This window comes from Anabrus simplex, chromosome 13 (genome assembly GCF_040414725.1).
Source record: "Anabrus simplex isolate iqAnaSimp1 chromosome 13, ASM4041472v1, whole genome shotgun sequence".
Lineage (NCBI taxonomy): Eukaryota > Metazoa > Arthropoda > Insecta > Orthoptera > Tettigoniidae > Anabrus > Anabrus simplex.
In genome coordinates, this window is record NC_090277.1 from 96,406,751 (window position 1) to 96,426,917 (window position 20,167).

General features: G+C 39.5%; 1 protein-coding gene across 1 annotated transcript in view; it reads right to left on the minus strand.

The window, feature by feature from the left end:
* Nucleotides 1-1,892: 1,892 nt before the first annotated feature.
* The window catches only part of LOC136885019 (troponin C, isoallergen Bla g 6.0301), an 86,028-nt gene continuing 67,753 nt past the window's right edge, over nucleotides 1,893-20,167 (minus strand). Inside the window, exon 6 of the mRNA XM_068230179.1 lies at nucleotides 1,893-2,087. Within this exon, the coding sequence (XP_068086280.1) occupies nucleotides 2,056-2,087 (32 nt within the window). The 3' untranslated portion in view covers nucleotides 1,893-2,055. The remainder of the gene's footprint in view (nucleotides 2,088-20,167) is intronic.

A 20,167-nucleotide genomic window follows, 5' to 3' on the forward strand; every position in this document is an offset into this window, starting at 1 on the left:
TCTGTCGACAGTTTATTGAGTGCGTCCCACTGTGACGTGGTGTTATGCATGTATTTGATAACTTAAAGTGTCTTTCCTCTTGATGTTATTTGGGCGCAGCTCTATCTCTATGGCTTCCTTTACAAGGCGAGCATAGAAGTATTTTACAGACGCGATGACCTTCGCCTGGTCAAAGAGGACTTCATGGCTTGTACTGTAGAAATATTCTTCTATGGCAGACTGGCTTATGGCATTCTCCGTGGAGGATAAAAGAGCGACATTCTTTACCGACCTGATGTGTTCTTTCACCCTGGTGCTAAGAAAGCTTTTTATCATGCCAATATATGAGCAACCACATGGAACTTCATACACACCTGGTGTTTCAAGATGTGGTTTTCCTTTGACTGGTCGAAACAGTTCATTAATCTGTCAAGACGGTCTCTGAGTGAGTGTTGAAACCCACTTTTGGGATGAAGCTGGGGAGGCAGGTGAGAAAACCTGGATGCAGAAGAAATGGAGGTTAGGACAGAGCCCATCTAGGGTATAGACATGTGGAGATTATCTTTGTCCTTTTATGTCAACATGTTCCTCCTTGTCTCCTTTTTCCGTTGGTCTCTCTTCCTATGACCGAGCTCGATAGCTGCAGTCGCTTAAGTGCGGCCAGTATCCGGGAGGTAGTAGGTTCAAACCCCACTGTCGGCAGCCCTGAAAATGGTTTTCCGTGGTTTCCCATTTTCACACCAGACAAATGCTGGGGCTGTACCCTAATTAAGGCCACGGCCGCTTCCTTCCCACTCCTAGCCCTTTCCTGTCCCATCGTCACCATAAGACCTATCTGTATCGGTGTGACGTAAAGCAACTAGAAAAAAAAAAAAAATCTCTTCCTATGCTGACCTGTCATTGCATTTATCTCATTATGTGTTTCTTTTAATATACCCATTTCTATACAAGACTTAGTTTGTGAATATACACAATCTCTTATAAACTCAGACCGAGCACACAGTGTTTGTACCCTGCGCTACAGCAGCTGCCTCAGCCCAACTTACGCCGCGCGGCCACCCTGCTCTAAGCATGTATACAATCTTACATGAAATCTTACCTTATAAAAGATGCTGGAAGTGTCATCCGTCATAATGAGGGACTTCATAAACACCATTAGGATTTTCTGCACACCGATAGTGAGATTATGACTGTTCTCACATGACCATTAAGATGAAACCAGGCCTCATCCAAAAGAACACAAGCTGCAGATTGAAGAAACGATCATTCAATGATGCAAGATATGACTCAACAATATCTCACCCTTGTGGCTGGATTAGCAGGTTTGAACAATGGGCCTGTACGGTTTTATGTGTAGTAGCTTTGTAGCTCTGCGTGCAGAAGAAACTGAAACCCCCACGTGTTGTGCTAATTTTGAGAGTGATTTATTCGGTGACCGTTCAAGATTCGCACCAATGTCATTAGCTTTTCCTCTGTTAAAACTGTTCGTATGCACGCATGTTTTTTATAGAGTACCAAGTCAGTAGTTTCAAATTTATTTACAATTACAGGAATCTGTGCTCATGAAGGTGACACTTCACCAGGAAATTGCTGAACAAATGGATCGCGTCCTCGTCGAGCCGACTCGTACTTAAAATAACTTTTACATGAAAATACGGTGCTGCAATGATGACTGTCTCATCCTGTTTACAACTGAGATTCAGACTTTTTATTGATGCTAGGTCGAATTACGTGCACACTCCTTCGAAGGTCAAGAACTATACGCATGCCTCTCATACAGCTGCTTATGTCTCGGAGAGTAGAAACGCTGCTGGACGGTCTGGGTTTATAAAAGATACCCTATAATTCACTGAACACACAAGAAAGGAAATTCTACGTAATGGATATGAGGTTTTGAATGGAAGTAATTGAAATTGTGTGACTTAACTCCTTTTATTGCAAATTATTCTTTTATATATTAGTTTGTGCAAAAATAATTATAATAATATCCAAAATATTAGCTTGTAGATGCTAGAAATGCAGTTACATAAATGCAGTTGTGGAAATGTCTTTTGGCATGTTACGTTTTCCTTTGCTCTATGGTTCACCAGTCATCATTTCCATAAATTCTGCAACAAAAGTAATACACTTGAATCACAGTCTCGAAGGAAAAAGAAATACATAATACACTGCATAAATATTGACAATCATGATTAACTCTTGTGTTGCCAAATGAAGTTTGGGGCTGAGAAATCAAACTCAAGGTCCTCAAGATATATCAGGATCATCTGAGAACACATGATTGGATGTTTCTCAGGAATTCTATCCTAATCCATTAAGTAGCTGTGACTTACTGGCAAGAAAGCTCAGATTGACAGTGCTGCTGTGAAATAAAGATGTGCATGAATGTTATTCAGGAAAGGGCGGAGACTAACCGCGCACATGCTTCCTCTCTTCTGCCCCCGGGGGTTCTTAACTTGGGAGCATAGGTTGGTGACCATGGGGCCCTTAGCTGAGTCCTGGCATTGCTTCCACTTACTTGTTACATTTCCTTTGCTCTATGGTTCACTAGTCATCATTTCCATAAATTCTGCAACAGAAGTAATACACTTGAATCACAGTCCTATCTGACCTCCCTTGGTCAACTCTTGTTCTTTTCCTACCCCAATGGTGTGAGGTTAGTGAATCCTAGGGAGCCTTTCATTTTATACGCTCTTCGTGACCCTTGTCTTTCTTTAGCCGATACCATCATTTTTCAAAATGTCAGACGCCTTCAATTTTTTTCCCTCTGATTAGTGTTAATAATAATAATAATAATAATAATAATAATAATAATAATAGTGGGTTTGAATCCCACTGTTGGCAGCCCTGAAGATGGTTTTCCGTGGTTTCCCATTTTCACACCAGGCAAATGCTGGGGCTGTAGTCTGTACCCTAATTAAGTCACTACCACCACCACTTCCTCTACTCTCTCCCAGCCAGTCTGCATCAACGTGATGCTCCTTCTCCCCCTCTATTCCTTTCACGCTGACTACTCATTGGACTGGCCTGCTTTGATACTGTCTGCACAGAGGGCTTGTTTTTTCATTGCCACTCACAGATTCTGTGAATGGACTTTGGTTACACTGTGATTGTACCCAGAAGTCAAAGTACTTTTGTCACATTCTTATTATTATATGGATTTAAAAAAAATTTTAACATCACACTATCACAGCAAAGGTTGTTGGCAATGCAAGGATTGGAAAGGGCTAGGGTTGGAAAGGTAGTAGCCATCGCCGCTTAATTAAGGTATAGCCTCAGCATTAGCTTAGTGTGAAAATGAAAAACCATCTTCGCCGGGCTGAGTGGCTCAGACGGTTGAGGCGCTGGCCTTCTGTCCCCAACGTGGCAGGTTCGATCCTGGCTCAGTCCGGTGGTATTTGAAGCTGCTCAAATACGTCAGCCTCGTGTCGGTAGATTTACTGGCACGTAAAAGAACTCATGCGTGACTAAATTTCGGCACCACGGCGTCTCCGAAAACCGTAAAAGAGTAGTTTAGTGGGACGTAAAGCAAATATCATTATTATTATTATTAAAAACCATCTTCAGGGCTACCGACGGTGGGATTCGAACCTACCATCTCCCGAATGCAAACTCACAGCATCGAGCAGCAGCATGCGCGCAAGGAGATTACTGTAACTATTAAATGAATCAGAATAGTAGTAAGATGCTTCACTGTTGTATGTTCGGTTACTTTTCCAATCCTGGAAAAAACAAATAGTGCCTATCTCTCTTTCATTCGGTTTCTAAGTCGTGAATAGGAAATTAAAATAGCTAGAAAGCTTTCTGAAACAAGATGTGTGTTAAAAACCCTTCACAGCGGACGGATTCGAGACTTCAGTAAAGCTAACTGTAAAGAAGGACGGTGAAATTAACGCTGCATTGAAAAACACAGCGGTGCCGACTCTATCTGAAATGCAAATTTTCCGACTTCACCAAATCTAAACACAACAGGTCCCTACCAGCATTTACCCTGAGAAAAGCGATTGTTGCCGAGGCAGTAGGCCTAGCTGGTGTAATTAAATATAACTTAATCTTGAAACTGTTACGGATAATGCAGAAACTGCTTCCGAATGTATGGAAAATAAGTGGGGAAAATTTTCCGTAACACAGAGGGAACAAGAGAAGAAGGGCGATTGCATCTGGTTACCAGGACATCTTCCCGAACTGAAGACGAGAAGTCGGAAGAGAATGATCGACATGAGTTTTTCAGATCTTTTTTATCCTAAACCTACAACTGCGTCACACACACCTGTATGTCTCGTTGTGACTTTTTATTTAGTACCGGTATCTGTAACTATGTCAATATAAATAAAATAGACTGGTCTGCCTCTTTTTCTTTTTTTCCCATGGTAAGTGGAGAATCGCTAGCGTGCAGAAAATGTTTTAATCCTCTTAATCGTGGAAATAGATTTTTCCGTGTATGCGGCGGCTCGTTCAATCAACCGTGACGTTCGTTTCCGAGTAGGCCCTACGAGTTCTTAAGGTGTTCATGTGATGTACTGTACTTGGATTTTCTGCAGCCATTGCTTATATTTCTCGAAGATTTTCGATTACACCGCCAGATGTCTCACAGCGACACATAATGAATTCATTTTTGGTGTCACAGGTTGCCAATCTGTATCTCGAAGATGACCGAGAGTCGAAGTTTTAACTATTAAAAGTTTCGCGGATATTATGAAATAGGCCCACGAGTGAACTGAAATCATGTTGTTTTGAACCCAACTACTCAGGCAAATAGTGACAATGAATTGCCGTTCTTTAAAGAAATCGTTGTGGAGGTAGAAGCAATAGTATTTCATGGTGTAAATGTGAAAGTTGTATTTCTGTGTAATCTGACACCAAAAGCGTGTGTTGTCACAAGTTCAAAAATATACGCGAAGAAAAGGGGTGTTTAACTGATGTTCATTCGATAACCTAATTCTTGAAACATACGCGCTTAGCCGTAAACGAACAATACGGAAAAGATGATATGGGGGAAGACTTAGAGTTGTACCATTAAACAGTTTGGAAACCGAATTATTTCATGGAGTGTAATTTGTCGTAAAATTGTGTTGTTACACCATCATGTGCAGCGAATCGGATAGAAAACAAGTTGAACCTGATGGAATTCTAAGATGAAAAGTTGCAGAGGATATTTTGCCAGCTTATGTTGCTGTTTATTTAGAAAGATGGGTAAGTAGTACCGTAATACTATTATACATAACTTAGTTCTCTTTTTTTGGACTGTGTACCGTATGCATCTGTCAGGTGGCTAATGAAGTCATATAGACGACGTAGGAGCACATAATAGGATAAACACAGTGATATACCTGTCAGATGTACCAGAAAAAGCAGACAAGGGCAAACATGGAAACTCTAATATGAAAACTGAACACACGCTGATATGTCCAGTGGCATTCTGTGGCTCAGAATCCTAGCCATCAATGAAGAGAGACGAGCTGATGCCTGACACATTTAAAGACATGAATGTTCGGCCCATCACAAATGAAATCTTATGGAACACCTTTGGAATTGCCCTCATTTTGTCTCTCATTTTGGACAAAATGAGGGTAGCAAGGCTGGGGTGCATGATAGCTGTGTGGCATTGTCACTGGTTCCTCACCATAGTGGCTGCAGTGTGAACCCTGCCCATGGAATTTTTGAAATGGCAAGTCCTGTTCCTGTGATTTGAATACAACATAAAACTGGATGTTCTATGGCTATGATCGTGATTACAGTTCAGCACTCCTGTTATTCTTAAATATGTGGCAGTACCTGGAATCGAAATCAGGCCTCTGAGAGTAGTAGCTAATAGCGCTGACCATTGCACACTATGGAGGCAGACTTTAGGCAAGTAAGACCCTTATAAAAATTTTCAGCAACAACATTCTTGACAGCCTTCACATGAAGTCTGCTTTTCACTTTGGTCCACAGAATCTTCATCTGTGAGAAAATCCTCTCAATTGGAGCATTTGAGCCAGACAAGACTCAAACAGAAGGATAACAATACTTGAATATCCTTATTATTGTTTAAATCAAGTCATATACAGAGAGAATTCCACTTATTACTGTGCATTCTTACTTAAATGTATGAAAGTTTACAGCATTCTTGCTGTCCCACTCTTTGATTTTTTTCTTCTGTTACAAACTCTTTCACAAGGCTGAAATCACCAAAGAATATTGATGAGAATGCTGCAGGAAGTACAGGGCACAAGGGTTGCCGTCCTTTCTATATGCTGCATATTGGTAAACGAGAGCTTGGTCACCCTCACACTGTTCCTGTACACCTGCAGAAAGCCCATCAAGTTTGTAGAATGGATAATCAGACTGAAAAACAATCAAACCCCCATTACAATTACAGAAAGTGTAGAAAATAATCTCCTTCAGCCTGTAGACAAGTATTGTATTGTGTACACTCTGGTATACACTCCGCAGTTCAGCCTCGAATCTCCCAGAGTTTCTTCATATTTAGAAAGCAATCTCATCTTCCTATCTGTTCTCAGATGGAAACGAGGTTGTTTTGAAAACCACCTCCCCCTGTGGGTGGGGGAGGTAGAATAACACCCATGGTATCCTCTGTCTGTCGTAAGAGGCGACTAAAAGGGGCCTCAGGGGCTCTGAACTTTGGAGCGTGGGTTGGCGACCACGGGGTCCTTAGCTGAGTCCTGGCATTCTTTCCACTTACTTGTGCTAGGCTCCTCACTTTCATCTATCCTTTCCGACCTCTCTTGGTCATCTCTTGTTCTTTTCCGACCCCAACGCTATTAGATTTGCGAGGGCTAGGGAGTCTTTCATTTTCACGCCCTTCGTGGCCCTTATCTTCCTTTGGCCGATATCTCCATTTTTCGAAGTGTCGAATCCCTTCCATATTTTCCCTCTGATTAGTGTTATATAGAGGATGGTTGCCTAGTTGTACTTCCTCTTAAAACAATAATCACCACCACCACCACCACCACCACCTTTGAAAACCACCCATTTTATATACATAACCCTGTTTATTTTATTTAATCGCATGGTAATTTTATACAATGTATATATACAAGGGAAAATCAAACTTTAAAATCCATCCTTTTCAGCCATTCAGTTAAACCCGGTGTGAGAGCGAACAAATCGTCACGAGTGCCAGGGTACGAATGAAGAGGACAGCGTTGGACCAGGTGCTCAATCGTTTGTTCTTCCAGGTTACAATCACACATTGGTGAACTGATCCAACCCCACTTGTACCTGAAGTAATTGCAACAAACATGCCCAGTCCTTAACCTGTTGATATGGCACCACAGATTCCTTGGTAGGTCAAAACTGTTTGGCTTCTTTGTGGGATCAAGATGGTGGACACTTGTTCCCAATGTTTTTGTTGACCACTCTTGCTTCCAGCTTTCATTTAGGTCAAATTCATCTGCAATGAGTTGCCCTGCAGTGACACTTGTTGGTCTTCTTGATTGCAGTCGCTGCAGTGATGGATGACAGAATTCTTGGTGCTGTGGCTAAGAGGGTGATCAAAGGTTTTCTTGGCTTCCCTTAGTAGAGCTTGCTTCCACCTTAAGTGAGGTGGAGCGATGTGACTCAGCACAGGTAACCAGTGACATGAAGTTGATTTGATGGTACCAGTAATGCAACGCATTGTATCGTTCAATTTTGTGTCTACCTTCTTCACATGTACACTTTCCAACCAGACAGGAGCACAGTACTCAGCAGCCGAGTAGACAAGGCTGATGCCAGTTAAGCATAGACAATCAGCAGAGGCTTCCCGGTAGGTACCACAGAGCTTATGCAGTATGTTGTTTCTTGCGGTAACTTTATGGGAAAGCTTAGTGATGTGCTCTTTGAAGTTCTATCTAAAGTAACTCCAAGATATTTTGGGAAAGGATTGTACCTCAGCTTTTGTCCATTGAGCAGAACTCGTGGTTTGTCATAACCCTGTAATTCTTCTACATTCATTTGTTCTCAGCCCATAAGAATTCATTTTTTGCTTCCCAGCTTCATTAGGAGGGTGGACAATTACACTCATTCAGGTGCCATCTGATTAGACTAATGATGGATTATTCTTAATAATGTCCGACTCGTTGGCTGAATGGTCAGCGTACTGGCCTTCGGTTCAGAGGGTCCTGGGTTCGATTCCCGACCGGGTCGGGGATTTTAACCTCCATTGGTTAATTCCAATGGCCCGGGGGCTGGGTGTTAGTACTGTCCCCAACATCCCTGCAACACACACACCACACATAACACTATCCTCCACCACAATAACACGCAGTTACCTACACATGGCAGATGCCGCCCACCCTCATCGGAGGGTCTGCCTTACAAGGGCTGCACTCGGCTAGAAATAGCCACACGAAATTATTATTATTATTCTTAATAATGTTTAACTAATTATGGTTATTTTTATTGGTAGTTAGTTCAGTTCACTTTACTCATAGGAGATGATTATTTATACACATGTGAAGTGTAGAAGACGGGAGGATAAAGGAAATTGGAGAGAGAATCTGTCTCAATGTATTACACACCAATTTTGACATATGCGTTGGGCATATGGACAACAACAAAACATTATGAAATTTATTTAGTGTATGCCTTTATAGATACAATATATATGTACATAATTTTGGAAAGTAAATGATAACTTTATGCCCAGGTTGTTTATGTAACTAATTGTCTCTGTAAATGAACATGATAAAAGCAGAATCCAAGCAGCTGAGATGAAATTCCTTAGAGGAATAATTGGGAAGACACAAAGGGATAAAATCAGAAACAGAAATCAGAGAGATAATTGGATTCCCTAAAGTGCAAGACAAGATAGAGAGTAGTAGGCTGAAATAGTATGAAAACATGATGAGAATGGAAAAGAATAGAGTTCCAAAGTGAGTATTTACAGAGAATATAATAGGAGGAAGACAACGGGAAAGGCCCAGAAAGAGGTGGATGGATACGGTGAAGGAGAGTATAGAGAAGAGAGGAATAAAAGTATAAGGAAAATTGGAGGAAGAAAGGGAGTAGTGGAGAGAGAGAAAACTGTGGAGGTCCTTGATTCACAACCTGACCCAGAAGATTGTAAATGGGAAATGAAGAAGAAGAATACAATGAAGTTCGGTCTGAGGGACCGACCAAACACTTTGCAACAAAATGAGTTACATTTTTCAACGGGTAGAGCAGTACTGAACTCTGTAGACACTCACAAGGTAGGAAAGAATCCAGCAACAGAAGGAGATGTATATTAACTTGAGAATGTTTTTGTGATCTTATGCAAGTCAAGGGCTAAAAATGTTGATGTAATCATGTGCAGGATAGGCAGAATATAAGTAGGTATTAATTAAAGGTTGTAGAATTTTTAATATCAGTGGAATCATAGTGAAAATCAGAAGTTCAGATGCTGGCTGTGAGACGGGGTGCGCACAACAGTAACAAACTTGGCTGACCATCTGTCTGTTAGGGAGCGAGTGCAGATATCCGCATGCTATGAAGTGTGGAATTAAGTGGCTGCACAGTTTGCGTCAAGTAGTTATCGGCTATTCTGTTTGATACAATCAGTACTATATACACAAAGTATAAGCAGAAAAAAGACACGTTAAGTCCGCCAATCAGTTCATACCTACCTATCCGCCCCTCCTCACTCGTCCCTCCTCCAACCACTGCCATCATAAGCTATACTTCTGTTCCCTCTCAACAGTCAATCTGGTGTTGGTGTCCGTACCATGTACACATATTTTACGGAGAACATAGAGGTGAGTCTCATTCAGCTGTATATTAATCTCGATCCTCTAGCTCCCCCTCTTTTCTAAATAATTTATTTCAAGTATTTTCTTTTCAGACATTCACTTCAAAACAAAATTAAACAATAGGCCTAGATCACTACATCTGACAAAAAGGAATACCTATTCAAGTTATGGATGTTCCCCTTCTACAAACCATTACCCTTATTACTATTGTACAAAATATAATTTATAAACCAAGTGGCTCATCTATGCAGATGGGGAATTCCAACTCCCAGATCAACTCAGGAACGTTTGGTTGCTGTAGGAGCGTCGACATAGTTCGGCACCACCAGCAGGAGTTTTGAAGTGTCATTTGATTTCAAGTTTGGATGTGTTGTTCGGACTCCATTAGTGTTTTAAAATTTGGATTGTAAATTTAGACATGCCAGATTGTTCAATTTATTAAGTGTTGTATGTGGGCATATATTTTTTCAAATGGATCGTGGCTGAAGATGACCCAGTATATATGGGTTATTATTTATAAGTTTCATATTCCGTATTGATTGGATTCAATGTAATAGACAAGAAAAATGTTCCACCGATCAATACTATTTATTGTGAATGAATATTGCACTAGTACCATTTTCGGCCTCTCTTGGCCATCATCAGCTAGCACACAATATTTACAGTCGTTAGACAAAATTACAAAGATGCTACGTTAGAGCATCCGGATGTCTAATGAAAAAATGGAAGTAAAATATATTGCAGTATGTTGCGTTGAAATATCTCTGATTAAAAGTGGTGATGGTTATAATAAACTAAAACTTATTGAGTGTGGATGGATATGAGTACATAAACACATTAAAATATATAGGCCACATCATAAGACACTAAAAAATATAGCACATTAAACACATTAAAACTTAATATATTTTAAAAATGTATGCTACGCAACAGGAACTCAAATTTTAATAGACATTTTAAAAATATACTAAGTTTTAATGTGTTTAATGTGCTATATTTTTTAGTGTCTTATGATGTGGCCTATATATTTTAATGTGTTTATGTACTCATATCCATCCACACTCAATAAGTTTTATTTTATTATAACCATCACCACTTTTAATCAGAGATATTTCAACGCAACATACTGCAATATATTTTACTTCCATTTTTTCATTAGACATCCGGATGCTCTAACGTAACATCTTTGTAATTTTGTCTAATGACTGTAAATATTGTGTGCTAGCTGATGATGGCCAAGAGAGGCCGAAACCGGTACTAGTGCAATATTCATTCACAATAAATAGTATTGATCGGTGGAACATTTTTCTTGTCTATTACACAGTATATATGGGGTCGAAACCATTCCCAGTTATATAAGGCACTATACAAGTTATTGGTATTGAATGGGTGGACCCTTCTTTACTCTTTGATAACCTATGATATCAGCTTGCATTCGGGAGATGTTGGTTTCGAACCCCGGTTTCGACAGCCCTAAATATGATTTTCCCGTGGTTTCCCATTTTCACTCCAGGCAAATTTTGGAGCTGGACGTTAATTAAGGCCACAGCCACTTCCTTCCCACTCCTAGCCCTTTCCTGTACCATCATCATCATAAGACCTATCTGTGTCGGTGTGCCGTAAAGCAAAATTGTAAAAATAAAAAAATTAAAAAATAAATAAATGGAATTCCGTTGTTCTTCAGAGATGGTGGTGTACGGTCAAGGGAGGAAATGCCACGCTGCTTACCACAGGATCCAAGAAGTGGCTATCATTACATGTCCAGGACTGAGGAGAATGCAGTGAATGTGAGAGAAATATTCAGTTACAGTCTGGTTAAATCAACTTGTCAGGCAGCTTGTGAAAGCAAACTTGCAAGGTACGCTGTACGGAAGGTATTAAAGGAAGAATTGTATTTCTGTACATGAAAACCCCATCATATGCAGCAACTGACAACGCAAGACTGCGACAGCAGAATGGAGTATGAAGGGTTGATGCTGGGTTGGCATGAGAACTGGCTTCAGTTGTTTCAAAATATCCTCTGGAGTCATGATGCCATATTACATGTGGAAGGTTTCATCAATAAACACAGTTGTCATTAATGGGCAAAACACAATCCCAGTATGATGGAGAAGATGCAGTGTCGTCCAAAAGTCAACGTGTGATGCGGATTGACTGCCACTAATTTTATCGGGCCGTATCTCCTATGTGACGCCATGAACACGGTGCACTACCACGAGATGTTTAAATTTTGCATATGGCCCATGGTGTCTGATTGGGAAAAGATTGATGACATTATTTTCATGCAGGATGGCGTACCACCTTATTTTGCAAATGATGTGCATACATAGTTACATGAGAAGTTTCTGGGACGTTGGCAGAGGCGATGCAAAACTCTCTAATAGCCTGCAAGAAGTTCAGACCTCACGTCCTATGACAATTTCCTGTGAGGTTGGGCAAAAAATGCAGTCTAGCAGACAAAACCTCCATGTCTGGCCATTTAAGGGAATTGGTAGCTGCCACAGCTGCTACATTGAATTCTGAGCTTTGTGTCTGTATTTCCGGGGCTTATACTCAGTTTTTAATAAATTAGCATAACAAATATAGAATTTATATTCTTTTCCTCAATACTTCATTTCTTACTGTCTACCCTATATATAAATGCCAACCAACCAACCAACCCCATGGCACTACAGCCCTTGAAGGGCCTTGGCCTACCAAGCGACCGCTGCTCAGCCCGAAGGCCTGCAGATTGCGAGGTGTCATGTGGTCAGCACGACAAATCCTCTCGGCCGTTATTCTTGGTTTTCAAGACCGGGGCCGCTATCTCACCATCAGATAGCTCCTCAATTCTAATCACGTAGGATGAGTGGACCTCGAACCAGCCCTCAGGTCCAGGTAAAAATCCCTGACCTGGCCGGGAATCGAACCCGGGGTCTCCAGGGGAGAGGCAGGCACGCTACCCCTACACCACGGGGCCGGCTATATATAAATGCAAGCCACAGAATTGACAGACATGCATTTTGCACTTTTAAACTATGAAGGATAAATTTGTTGATATCTGATAAGAATGGAGATTCACTATTACTAGAAACATGCAAATGCATATTTTTATAGAAACTTAGAACATAGCTTAAACTGAGTACTTACCCATTTCAATACTTTCTGGTTGCACTTTAGTGTACTTTTTCCATGCATATTTGCATGTTTTGTTCCTTTTTTTGAGGAAAAATAATATGTAACTCATATTTAAGGAATTTCCAGTGTAATCGTGCATATAATATAGTATTTAAATGCATGTTTTAATGATTTTTCAATAATTTAATATTGTGGCATAATTTCCCCATTTCCGATTTTTATTTTCCTTTTTTACGCTTACTGAGCTTCACTTTCGACAGTCCCATAATTTGCTGTCATTAAATTGGTATGGAATGAAATTGATACCTAGTTACTGTACATAACTGTAATGAAAAAATATCCACAGCCTGTTTCCAGTCATTCGACCGGATCAGGAATGGAATGAATGAAGCCCCACTCTTGCAATTAATATTTCATTCTAAAGTAAAAATGTTTTCAGTTTAGGTAGTAAACAATTTCTTGGCAGATGATGCAGAGGGTATCAGAAGTTCTTAAAATGTGCAGCAGGATGTAATTTACATTAAAACCAACTTCTGTAAACTACACTTTCCCAGGTGAGTTGGCCGTGCAGTTAGAGGCGCGCCGTTGTGAGCTTCCATTCAGGAGATATTGGACTTTAACCCCACAGTCGGCAACCGCGAAGATGGTTTTCTGTGAATTACTATTTTCACACCTTAATTAAGGCCATGGGCACTTCCTTCCCACTCCTAGCCCTTTCCTATCCCATCGTCACCATAAGATTTATCTATGTTTTAAGTAGGTACCATAAGTCCAATCTTTATACTTGTGATTATCAGAATCATCAATATGGGACATGAAGCTAATAGATTATGAAAAGACTACCCTCTACCATAACCAAATTAGGTATGTCTGCCACTGATAGACTTAGTGTCTGTTGTTGAGGAATTCCATAAATGCTTCACTTATGCCTGTGGTAAGGTGGATGTAGTGGCAAAGAAGAAAGCGGAGAGGGTCCTAAACGCAAACCAGGACCGGATTCTTTTGTTCAGTGAAGAAGGTACTTTATGGTGAAAACTTGAATGAAGAATTTGACCTAGCACTGTAACACAAATGTTCATTTAAGTTTGCACCCATAATTTCTTGTAATGTATTGAGGTCATTCTCTGCCTTTCCTCGTTCTCCTTTCCCCTTATTGAGAATGGAATTCTCAAAACATGTACGTAAATTAAATAGTGAATTAATAGAGGATATTTAATTTAAATATCTGGGAGAGTGGATCGATAACAACCTGTCAGAGAAAGAGGCACTGATATCGAGGATCAACAAAATGAACTTGGCATACAAGCTAAGTATGAACACCTATAACAAGAAGAAGATCTCAATCAATGCAAAACTCAGATATTACCAGACAGTGATCCATCCAGAAGCTCTCTATGCAGCTGAATGCTTGAAGCTGATAAAGATAGGATTGGTCAAGAAGTTAGAACTGGTGGAGTGAAAAATTCTGAGGAAGATACTGGGAGCCCAAAGAACAGAGGATGGATCATACAGAAAGAAAGTAAACCAAGAACTGTACCGCAAGACAGAAAAGATCTCAGACACCATCCAGAAGAGGAGAGCCATGTTCTTTGGACACGTCTACAGAATGGACCCGGGAAAACTGACCAACCAGATAGTAGGTTTTTTTGAGACCAGGAAAACTGTGGGACACTGGCATCAGGAAGTGAAGAAGGACCTGACAGAAATGGGAATACAAGGATTGGAAATAAGCAACAGGGAAACTTACAAGTAAAAAATAAAGAACACAAAAAGTTTCCAAGAAAAAGTTAGTCTGCGGACCCAAACACCATGGACGGAAGAGAGAAGAAGGTTGCAGCGTGAAAGAATGAAGGATTACTGGGCACAGATCAAAGCCCAGAAGCAGCTGAAATCGAATTAACGTGGTCCACAGTTGGCCAAAACGAAAGGATATTAAATATTGACAGGGCTGAAGAACAACAACTCTTTGTGTTATTCTAGTCTCCCTCTTGCTCTCTTCATTTCTCAGTCTGTCTTTCCTATCATACATTTTAGGTATTTCGTTTTGCTGGCTTGAATTCTACTCTTCTCCCTACTTGTCATTGTCCAGGCCTCAGCCGCTTAAGTCAATATGGGTGCATAACACATTATCTCTTTACACTTCCATGGCAGTTCCAGACAAGGTTTCTTACACTCTGGTAGAATGCATTGCCCTGTTGCTTGCACCCTTGTGCTAATTTCCATGTCCAGCCTTGTATTCTGCATTAATTCACTTCGTAGGTATTTGAAACTGTCAACAATTTCAGGACTTTGACCACCAATTTTCACAATGCCTTTCCCTCTTCTTGATATCTCCATGGTTTGCTTTTCTCTGCACTGATTTTCATACCATACTTTTCAATTTTCTTGTTCAGTGCATCAAGTTGTTCTTGTACTTCTTTGTTGTTCGTTCCTCAGACCACAATAGTAATAACTTCATTCTCTGCCTACAAAAACATATTGACTAACAAGCACAGGAACCTCACGGAAACCAATTTAGAAATGTTGATGTTTGATAACTGTGCCAAAAAATGTGAAGTGAAATAAGGAATTTGGAAAAACAATGAAAGTGCTTACTTTAGTGTGTTTTCCCATGATCGTACATGTTTCATAGTTTGATAGTGCAGGAAAGTCTCATCTTTATCTCTTACTATTGTCTTTTTTTGATGATATGATATATTCTCAAATGGTAACAGTGGGAGAGACTTGAGTCTTTGCTTTATTGGGAAGTTAGCATACCATTTTTATTGTCAATATGATGTCCACCAAGTGCATGTTTCCTCAGATTCTCTACCTTGTCACTTCAGTTCAAGAAATAAAGGCCATTTATGGAGACTGTTCTTTCCTCCATGCTGATCCATCATCATAGTTTATTGTAGTTTCTCAATTGCAGCCCCAAACTTCAAACTATAAGATCTCTAGCATCAATTACAATTAAAATATTTTACATAAAATGCACTAAATATAACAGCTTCTACATACAGGGTGAATTTGAAATTTTCCAAGGTTTTAGGAAGTAGAATTTAAGTAAACAGTCTTTCCAAATTGTTTCTTTTTCATAAAATTTAGTATTTCATCTTGGTTAATTTCTACAAATGTCATACTGTTTGGTTCATGAGACTGTAAAAAAATTGTAATGCAAAAGGCATTACAAATTCAGGAGAACATCAAATATTGACGCCCACCTTGCTCCTTGGATGCTTTTTCGTCTCCAATAATATCAGTACAAAGATTTCACTTCCTAGCGTCTGTAGTGTGCATACTGCTGAGATTTTTGCCAACTTAGAAGCTCTGCAGTTTGCACTGGGAAAAAAATGGGGCCATTTTCTCGTGTGTACCGACTCGTTAAGTTCTCTGCAATCTGGTTTTTTTTTTTTTTTTTTGCTAGGGGCTTTACGTCGCACCGACACAGATAGGTCTTATGGCGACGATGGGATAGGGAAGGCCTAGGAGTTGGAAGGAAGCGGCCGTGGCCTTAATTAAGGTACAGCCCCAGCATTTGCCTGGTGTGAAAATGGGAAACCACGGAAAACCATCTTCAGGGCTGCCGATAGTGGGATTCGAACCTACTATCTCCCGGATGCAAGCTCACTGCAATCTGTTTGGTACCTGTTTACTGCAACAGCAAATTCATGACTTTCTAGCCAGGTTGTGCAATGAAATGTCGTATGGCTTTTAGTGCCGGGATATCCCAGGACGGGTTCGGCTCGCCAGGTGCAGGTCTTACAATTTGACGCCCGTAGGCGACCTGAGCGTCGTGATAAGGATAAAATGATGATGAAAACAACACATACACCCAGCCCCCGTGCCACTGGAATTAACCAAGTAAGGTTAAAATCCCCGACCCGGCCGGGAATCAAACCCGGGACCCTCTGAACCGAAGGCCAGTACGCTGACGTTCAGCCAACGAGTCGGACGGTTGTGCAATGCTGGCACCAGAATCACTTCTGTGTGGCTTCCAAGCCATGTGCGGATTGCTGGAATCAAAGTTGTGGATCAAGCTGCAAAAGAAGCGGTACTTTTACCACCTGACCTATGAACATACTTGTTAGGAATATTTGTTCTCAGCTTCTTCGAACCATCTTGGTGTCCCGGGAGTAGGAGTGGCTAGCTATCCAAACTCTCAGCAAGCTGAGAGCAATTAAGATGGCAACTGTTGTCTGGCAATCCTCTCTCCGGCCTTCTTGGAGGATGGATCATGGGGAAATTTAGGCACTTGTATCTTCTGAAGGGAGAAGACTCTTCAGTTTGTTCTTGTGGTGCCAAATTTACAGTGACCCACATCCTTACAAGTACCGATCTCTCTGGCGTAGGACAGAACCTTGGCCTGCAGGAGACACTCATACTCATGATGAGAATACTGCTGATCTCATCATGTGAGAGTGAATTAATCAAGGACATCTAAATTTCAAGTGTTCTGTTATCCAGGGAACTAATTTTCCTTTTTGATGGGATTGTCTCCTTTTTTTTTTTTTTTTGCTTAATAAAATAATTTTTGTTTTATTTTACAATTCATTTTCAAATTCCTCTGTTGAATAAATAGATTTATTTTATTTTCATTTTTTTTTCATTTAATTTTTTAAGAGAGAATGATTACCTAGTGCTATTTCCTCTTGAAACAAAAATTACCACCACCATGGATAAAGGACTGGAGGAATAGTTACTTACTTTAGCTACCCCCATGGCCATCTCTTTCTCATATCACCCCCATTTTTTTAATTATCAAAGCTACATAAATGTAGTATTTTTCTTCCACTTCTTTTCTACAAGTTTGATTTGGTGCGATGATGACCTCATGCCTTCCGTGCACAGCAGCTCCGCCAGTCTGATGTCACCAGCTGATATGTCATATATTGCCATGTGAACATTTGGGAAATATTTAGTATTTTCAAACTTCCTCACTTCATATCTTACCATGATACTTCATATGGGATTATTTTATTAACTATTGGAATGAGGAAAATTAAGGTTAGCTCAGACGTTTTTGCAATACGAAGATTGAAAATTCAGTTTATTTTTTTTGAATGGAGAACTATTGTCTCAGTGAGGTAATGCCACTAAAGCCTAACTTACAAAGAGGACAAGACATCTCCATTCTCCTCAAAAAGAATCTGAATGTATTTCAAATTCACCCTGAATACTACATTTGATTTTATCTTTTTATAACTTGTAGCATTTAGCCGAGCATTGTAAGCATAGCAGCAATAAGATTGCATGATTCACTAAACAACAAACACAGCCCTAACTGACTTCCCGCCAGAGTGGGAAGTGAGTATGCATGCAGTTGTATTTGTTACTGCTAGACATTTTTCCTGCTGGAAGAAAATGCCATGTAAATGGAGTAAAACCATTTCTAAGATTTTTCATTACTGTAGAAATGTATTTTCTTGTTGTTATTTGAAGTATGAGTGACAAATACAGTATTTCCATGCAGATCTTGCTTCTAAGCTGAAGTAATATAATTTTTGTGATTATTGACTGAATTCATAATTTTCTACCAGCTTATTTTCCCATTTTTTATTTAAATCCCTAGTATTACTTAATATAATTTGGAATAGTGTCTTCAAAGTTTCTTAAGACTTTGATACATCATCATGTGTATTTGTAAGGCCCCCCCATACACGAAGTTTGGCCTGCACAGTTGAAGACCGAAAGGCAGAACTCGCATGTGTGTTGCGGCTGGCTGGCCAATCGTTTGGATTGTTGGACTGAAGGAAATCCTTTGGTTTCACCTGCTGGACATAGTGTGTGACAGGCAGAATGCATGTGCATGATGATCACACAGTTATTGTTGCCGTTTTCTGGTTTTTTCAATATTGTTTCATGTTGGTTGTCACTGTTCTAAGAACAGGGTATTTTGAAACTTGTGACGTCGCGGTTAAGAATATTAGTACTGGAATGTATTGATGAATTTTGTTGCTGTCCTTTCATCTGGAAGTTCAAGAGTAAAGAATATCACAATCGTGAGATAAAAGAGAATACCTGTTCAGCACTGATGGAAAAGGTTAGAACAATTAATCCTGAAGCTAAAGAGGAAACTGTGTTGAAGAAGCTCAGCAATCTATGTGGCAGTTTCGGGAAGAAACGGAAGAAAATATTGGTGGCTAACAAATCTGGAATGAGTGGCAAAGACCTCTGTGATACTACAAATATTCATTTATTGTTCTTGGTATAGCAAAATGACGCCTTGGACAGATTTTTAAGTCTTGTCAGTAGTACAGAGGTAACTTGGGTTTATGGTTTCTTTGTTTTCTTTGAATTTATGTGTGGCATATGCAAAAAGGTTTTATTTATTTAAATTTATTTATTTATTTATTTACAAGCCGATGCAAGGACAAAGAGTAGGTACCTTAACCAGTATATATTTTATTTATTTATTTATTTACATATTTTACGCCCACATTGGAGCACTGAAATCAATACATTTGAGTTAATTTCTTCTTCTTCTTCTCCCAGAACTTTTTCATCCTCTCCGACCTGGAAGCCCTTTGTGTGTCCGATATAGTATATTGTTTCCGTTCAACTACTTTTAGTTTGAGACTTATGCTTTTGTTCTTCAAAATCCTCTTCTCTTTTCTGTCTTTGATTTGTTGCCGAGTTATACCCAATTCTTCCAAATCGTCCTGAACTTCTTTGAACCAATTATTATTGATTTTATTCTTCAAAAAGTAATCGAATAGTTGTTTCAATATCCTGGTGTCTGCTAATCTTGATATGTGACAGAAAAAGGAAATTCTTCTTTTACGCATTGTAGATATTATTGATTCACATTCACGATAGACAATGTTGTTAGGCAACAATCTCCACTGTCCATCAACTTGGTGTTTTTTATTAATAATTGTTCTAAGAATTCTTCTCTCAGTTTTCTGTAATTTGTCTGTTGTAGATTTTACATTTAATTTGAATAAAGTTTCACTAGCATAGGTTGCCTCTGGTTTAACTATGGAATTATAGTGTTTCAGCTTAGCGTTTATCGAAAGAGATTTTTTTTTATAGGTTGGCCAGGTAAGTCTTTGTGCTTGTTTAAATTTAGTTGTTCTGTGTTCTATTGCTTCTTTTTCATTTGTGTTCCATGTTATTATTTCCCCAAGATATTTGAATTTCTGAACAATTTTAATCTCTTTATTACTGTTCAGCTGAATAACTGGTAAATCAACTTTAAAAGTTGGCATCATTTCTGTTTTTTCAAATGAAATTTGTAATCCCATTTTTTTAGCTATAATTTCTAGTTGTTCAATTTGAAATTTAGCCTCTTCTATTGTATTTGCAAGTAATGCTAAATCGTCCGCAAAAGCAGTATATATTATTTTAATATAACTTCAGAGATTTTCAGTCTACTG